Below are 7,127 nucleotides of genomic sequence, written 5' to 3'. Positions count from 1 at the left end.
AGAGGAGATTCTAGCGTTTCCTGTTTTGCCATCTTGCTGATGGGAAACAAAAGTTAATTTTGGGTCTTCTTTGGATGATGAAAATCTCTACAGTGAAGGGAAAACTTGAGTAAAAGATTGAGTCTATAAGGAACTAAAAGACAGATTTTAAATACAATCCCCTTAGTTCCTATTACATGTAGAAACTGTTCTCTGGGGAAGAGACTGAACAAGCTGCTGCCATCTATAACTGAGTGCATTATACCATTACACTCACATTAAATCTTTTATGGCTTACTCTGTGGCTAAAATGATAACAATAGAGGCAGTTTATTGTCTTTTGCAGTTTGATAGGACTCAAAGTCATAATCAAGATTATGATCTGTAGTTCAGGAAAGCTTTTGAGGGCATATCAGAAATTAATTACAGGTGACATTTTGTTAGAATCAAAGAAATCAAAGCCTCAGAACCTGAAATTACCCTTCAAGGACCAGGGGGATTAAAAACAATCAGAAGAAACCCTGGGGATATTCTGGCTTAAAAGAGTGTGAGTTTCTGAACTCCATTTATATTCATGTTTCCTTTGTTGGAGGTGGAGAACGAGGACCTCTGATATGACAGTTCATTTCCTGTTTTTGCTGTCCTGAGATTCAGCTGAATCTTGCCGGAAAATCTGTTTGAAGAGAGAGCAGGGAATGTTAGAATTACTAAGGGACACAGGTGATGCAGTTTCTCATTAAGTTCCCTCTCCATGGATGGAACATTCATTCTTCTAGATTTATAAGTTTTACTTTGTGACATGGTGAATTAACTTAACCTCTCTTAGACTGTGGTCCACTCCCCCCACCACCGCCTTTTTTTTTTAATGTAGAGATAATCTTCTTGGTTCCTACCCTGTAAAGTCTTATCTGCATTGCAGATGAGCATTAGGCTTTTGGGATTACTGCCTCTAAATTTACTGGTGAGGGGAAGGTCAAGTGAATGAAGAAATTGTGAGAAGAGGCAATAAAAATTCTGTTCGTATTCAAAATTCTTTTTCATAATCCTTCAATTTTTTTCTAATACTTATCTTTGCATATGTAGTTCCCTTCACTCCATAGGCTAACTTTTAATGGTTTTTGCTACTTAGTTTAAAAAGTTTATAGGGGAAACTTTTTTCCATGATAACTGAAACTCATTTCCATGATAACGATAAGGAAGTTCCATGAGTGCAAGATAGGGTACTCATAGTCATCCCAGCACATACACTATCTTGTATAGGAGATGTTATGCAAAACCCTGTTTTTCCTCTATGTGACCCTTTTCTCCTATGCTCTCAGATTCCTTTAGGGAAGAATGGCTCTGGGGAATGGCTCTTTCATGACTCAGTTTATTTTGATGGGATTAAGAGACCAATCAGATCTCCAGCTTCCCCTCTTCTTCCTGTTTCTAGTAATGTATATGGTCACTGTGATGGGAAATTTGAGCTTGATCATCCTTATTGGGCTGAGTTCACACCTACACACCCCCATGTACTTTTTCCTCTTTAACTTGTCCTTCATAGATCTCTGTTATTCTTCTGTGTTTACACCCAAAATGCTGATTAACATCATATCAAAGAAAAAGATTATTTCTTACATAGGGTGCATGACCCAGCTTTACTTTTTCAGTTTTTTTGGTATTTCCGAATGTTATGTGCTGACATCAATGGCCTATGATCGCTATGTGGCCACCTGTAACCCATTATTTTATAACGTTGCCATGTCCCCTAAAGTGTGTTCCAGCCTTATGCTTGGTTCCTACTTGATGGCAGTTTTGGATGCCACGACCCTTATTACATGCATGCTGAGACTGACCTTCTGTGATGCAAACACCATCAACCATTATTTGTGTGACATCCACCCTCTGCTCCAGCTCTCATGCACAAGTACCCACATCATTGAACTGGAAGTGTTCATTGTGGGAGGCATCAACATCATTGTGCCCAGTCTCACCATCTTTGTCTCTTATGGTTTCATCCTCACCAACATCTTCCACATCAAGTCCACAGAGGGCAGGTCCAAATCCTTCAGAACATGCAGTGCCCACATCATTGCTGTTTCTCTGTTCTTTGGATCAAGTGCATTTATGTATCTCAAACCATCTTCTGTGTCTGTGGATGATGGGAAAATATCCTCTGTCTTTTACACCAATGTGGTTCCCATGATGAATCCCTTAATTTACAGCTTGAGGAACAAAGATGTTAAGCTTGCTCTGAGAAAAACTTTGAGAATGGGAAAGTTTTGATCAGAAATAATGTCTATGCATATAGTTACAGGACAAGGAGATTCTGTGTGATTAATTGCTTTTAGTTTCAGCCTTATTCCTATATATTTTTTCTCTTAACATGATTAAGAAAATTTGAGTTTTCTCCATACTATATTTCCAAATTTTTAGTCTGGGATTTCTTTTTCCCTATTTGCATACAATCTTTTTTCACTTTTTTTTTTTTACTGTTTATTGATAACTTTAAAAGGGATATGTAGTATATCTGTCATTTTTTATTGTCATTTTCAACTTTTAATTTTTACTAGAAAAAGAAAATGGTCTCCAAGTGATCAAATTTGAGATACCTTTGATATAATAAGAGATCAGTGATCAAAATGAACTAAATAGCACTATTGTAACATTATTCTATTGGAGTTGTTCTTATCCTCCACTTGCTGTCAGAAGCATGAATTAGATACTGTTTTACTCTTGTCTTTCCATTTGCTGACTGAGAAGACTATGCCTCCTTTAAATACCAGAGATTGAAGTTTCTATAAAGGCTTAGATTATAATTCAGTTTGCATCTCTAAATATTTGCATCTAGCTTTTGGCAAGTGTTTTCTTTTTATTTTTTACAGTGAATCTATTACATGTCAGATCATATAAATATATTTATTTCACAGATGGTAAAATGAAGTTCAGAATGGTTAATGATTTAATGTCACAGCTTCATAAAAAAATCTAGACTTAACTGTTAGCCTTCTAATTTCAAGTCTATGACTTCTGTACTTACTTTCACTTTGGTCTATTCTATTTGTTTCATTAAGACCATACTATGAGAAAATATTTTTAATTTGAAGATTGACTGTTATTTTTTCAAGGGGGGTATATGAATTTCCTTCATGCTATGTGTTGCTTTTGTGGTTTTTTAGTTTAGCCGAAGTGTTTCATGGTTTTCTTTGGGTGGGAAAGGAATGCCTTTTGGACTAGTATATTGTTGAGATGATTTACTCAAATAGGGAGTTACTTATTCTGAAAAATTAAGAGAACTGAATTTGGGGTGTTTGAAAGTGTTTTTGTTGTTGTTGTTGTTTTAATTAAAAGGACAGGACATGGGTGAGAAAGGAATCCAGAATCATGTCATTAGGACATACTTCAGCAATGCACAGCCAAAAAATAAGAGGTTGTTTGTGGAAAGTGGTCACGAAATGTAGGAAACAAATTTTATTCTGAAATTCTGTCCTTCTACATAGAACTGTATGTGTATTTCATGGTCCATAAATCTTTGGTAAAGTTGTAATGTGCATGACTTTGATAAAGTAGAAGTGCATTGGGAAATCATGGTGAAAATGCTATGGTCACAGTTGGAACAAGAGAGAAAGAGGGAAGCTAGAGGTGATAAAATAACTAAGGGCATTTGAAACTCAAGTTAGGAAGAAGAAATTTAGAGAGTAAACTGATGGATAATGAAAGAGCCTACCTATGACATTGCTTTCCTTTTTATAGGACCTGAGAAATATGGTGCTCAATGGTGTTTCATTGGATAGGACACAAATTTAAGTTATTTGATTTTTGTCAGTTAAACCAACAGAGCTGAAGAACCTGGGAACAATTAAATCATTTTTGTTCTTGTGGACCTTCATATTTATTAATATTTCCTTGTGTGTGCTTAGTTGCTCAGTCATGTCTGACTCTTTGCAACTTCATGGACTATAGCCTACCAGACTCCTCTCTTCATGGGATTCTCCAGGCAAGAATGCTGGAGTGGGTTGCGATTCCCTTCTCCAGAGGTTCTTCCTGACCCAGGGATCAAACCTGCATCGTAGGTGGATTCTTTAGTGTCTCAGCCACCAGGGAAGCCCCTAGTACTTCCATACAGATTTTAAATTACTAAACTTCAAAGTGCAGCTGACAGTATAACGACATCTTGAAGGAAATATTTTGTGAATACACAAATTTTTGCACTGTCTTTACTGGAAAAGATGTTGCTTTAAAAATTTTTTTTAAAGGCAAAAATGCTACCTTAAAAATCCTCAGTGTGATGTGTCAAGGGATAATTTAAATATTTTCTCCATGGATGTCAGGCATGCAGATGTGCAGGAGAAGCTTCCTTAGAGCTTATGGAACCCAAGTCGGGAAAATAGGACCTTTCCCCTCCCATATCCAGTGTCTGTACTCTGATTACTGATTGTTGCTTCTGAACCAGATGTGCAGACACAGGGGGAGCAGCTGCTGTGGGTGCACCTCTCCACTGTGGCTACAAGCTGCTCCTAATCCAGCTGAAGTGACTTCCAGGGAATTTAAAGGCCAACACACTTTGCCCTGTCATCATTATTTTCTCTTTTTGGTCTTTCCTGAGCCAGACATTAAAGATAGGACTTTTAAAAGGTAAGAAGCCATACATCAACATGCATCCGCCATGGGTGTACACGTGTTCCCAATCCTGAACCCCCTTTGATGTATGGCAAAATGAATACACTATTTTAAAGTAAAAAAAAAATAATAAAAAAATTTAAAAAATGATACGCAGTAAAATACTAAAAAAAAAAAAAAGCAAGACGCCTATATAGAGATAATGAGAAAGTCCCCATGCATGTACTTGGAATGATACATGCTCAGAAAGACCAGAAAATAATTTAAATTTTCTCCTGAGCCTGATCCTCTGCATGGAGATTGCCTATAACAATCTAAACTACAAAAATGAGGAGGGAGTTCTAGATGGCAGGTTGGTAGGATGCTAAGCTCACCCCTCCTTAAGAACACAACATATTACCACTACATATAGAGAAACTCTTGCTGACATCCACTTGGGCAAGAGCAGAACAGCTGTTCTACAACCAAGGTTATAAAGAATGATCTGTATGGAGTCTGCCAGGAAGGGGAGAGAAATGATATGGATGGGACCTATACTTCTCACCTGGATAGGGAAGAGGAAGGGGACATCACAAGCTGCAAAATACCCTGGGAGGAGCAAGGATTTGGGGCCAGAGTTTAGGCACATCAGTCATGGGGTTTAACAACAGGAAATAAGCCCCCTTTCTGGCTTGAAAACCAGTGGAGATTTACCTGAGTACTGCAAGTAACTGAGACCTTGCTCTTGAAGAGCATGTGCCAGACCTGCTCACGGAGGCAGCAGATTGAAAACTGCCTGCGACTCCATCCAGCTGGCAATTACCACCCCAGCATCCCCTCTTCCCCAGCCCTAACTGAGCTCCTGCCCCAGCCTCTCATGCTCCTGTGGTTGCTGCCCACTAAAGGGGAGGATACCATCGCTAACAAAAGTGTGCACACTTGGAGGGATGGGAGGTGACTTGGACACTGAGCCTGCAACTGAGCCGTTGTCAACTCATATATCTCTGCAGTCACTCCAGGAGGAGTAAAGTTACGTCCAGGGAAGAGAACACTATCACCAAAGTGCACATCCTTTTCCATATTGGGAGAGGGCAGGGTCAGCTCTGTGCTGTGGCACCAACTCCTCTACCAATACTCAGTCACTAATCAAGGCAAGCACAAAGGAGGAAAAGTGGGGGGAAAAGCCACCAACAAGTCACTACTCAAGGTGAGCACACTGGGGGAAAAGGGGGGAAAGTCACCAACAAGTCACTACTCAAGGTGAGCACACTGGGGGAAAAGTGGGGAAAAGTCACTAACAAGTCACTAACCACACTGGGAAAAAGAGTTGCTAACCAAAGTATGCACACTGGGGAAAAACCAGCACAGAAATATAGCCCCAAGCTCTCAGGCCTTGGTCCTGTCCCAAAATACTGACTGCCATCAAATGTAGGAGAAACCCAGTTTCTCAAGGCTCTTGCACCACCTCCTTAGGCTACAGTTCTGGACCTGATAGGGTAGTGACAGCCATTGAAAACTGGAGAAGCCATTGCTCACCCCGGCTCTGGCTCTTTTCCCACCAACTCCATCCATTCCACTAATGCAGTGGCTGCCATCACACTCCAGGAGAAGACACAGTCCATGCTCACTTCAGATCCAGTTCTCCCAGCAAAGCCATTGGACATTCACAGACTTCATAAGGACATTCCCACACAAGAAACCACCTTCAAGCTTGGGATAGGTAATTGCTTTACCTAATGTCATAGAGACAGAGAAAATTAAGCAAAGTGAGATGTTAGAAGAATTTGTTTCAAACAAAAGAACAACAGCAAAAACCTCATTAAATCTCTAATGGAAAGGAAACAAATAGTTTACCTGATATAGTTCAAAGCAATCATAATGAGATATCTAACTAAAGTGCAGAAAGGAATAGATGAACACCATGGAAACTTTAATAAGGAACTATAAAATATATTTTAAAATCTTAACTGAAGTATATAATAACTGAAATGAAAAATACACTGGAGGAGAATTAGCAGTAGATTAGTGATAAAGGATAATGACTAAGTGGATATGAAAGAGAGAATAATGGAAATAGCCCAGTTAAAACAATAAAAAAATGCAAATAAAATTTAAAAATATGAGTAGCTTAAGGGAGCTCTGTGACACATCAAGTTGACTAACATTTGTGTTCTAGTGGACCCAGCAGCAGAAGAGAGCAAGAAAGTGGTAAAAAAAAAAAAAAAAAAGTATTTAATGGAATTATGGCTGAACACTTGCTGAACCTGAAGAAGGAAACAGATATCTAGATTTGGGAAGTACAGAGAGTCTCAAATAAGATGAACCCAAAGAGAACCAAACCAATACATATCATATTTAAAATGGCAAAATTTAAGATCACAGTAGAATATTAAAGGTAGCAATAGAAAAATAAGGAATTTCATATGAGGGAATCCACATAAATCTATTATAAGCTGATTATTCTGAAGAAACTTTGCAGGCCAGAGGAAGTAGCATAATATATTTAAAGTGCTGAAAGTAAAAAGCTATAGCCTAAGATACTCTTCCAAGCCAAGCTATCATTCAGCATT

At 38.5% G+C, this 7,127-nt stretch overlaps 1 protein-coding gene across 1 annotated transcript; it reads left to right on the top strand.

Annotated features, from left to right (window-relative positions):
• Positions 1–1,284: 1,284 nt before the first annotated feature.
• On the top strand, positions 1,285–2,244 carry LOC133241151 (olfactory receptor 8B3-like). Its single transcript, XM_061406273.1, has one exon. The coding sequence runs from the start codon at positions 1,315–1,317 to the stop codon at positions 2,242–2,244; it is 930 nt and encodes a 309-aa protein (XP_061262257.1). The 5' UTR covers positions 1,285–1,314.
• The last annotated feature ends 4,883 nt before the right edge of the window (positions 2,245–7,127 follow it).

The sequence above is a fragment of the Bos javanicus genome, chromosome 29 (genome assembly GCF_032452875.1).
Source record: "Bos javanicus breed banteng chromosome 29, ARS-OSU_banteng_1.0, whole genome shotgun sequence".
NCBI classification, from domain to species: Eukaryota; Metazoa; Chordata; class Mammalia; order Artiodactyla; family Bovidae; genus Bos; species Bos javanicus.
The sequence above is the reverse complement of the archived record's forward strand: the minus strand, read 5'-3'. Positions and strand labels throughout refer to the sequence as shown.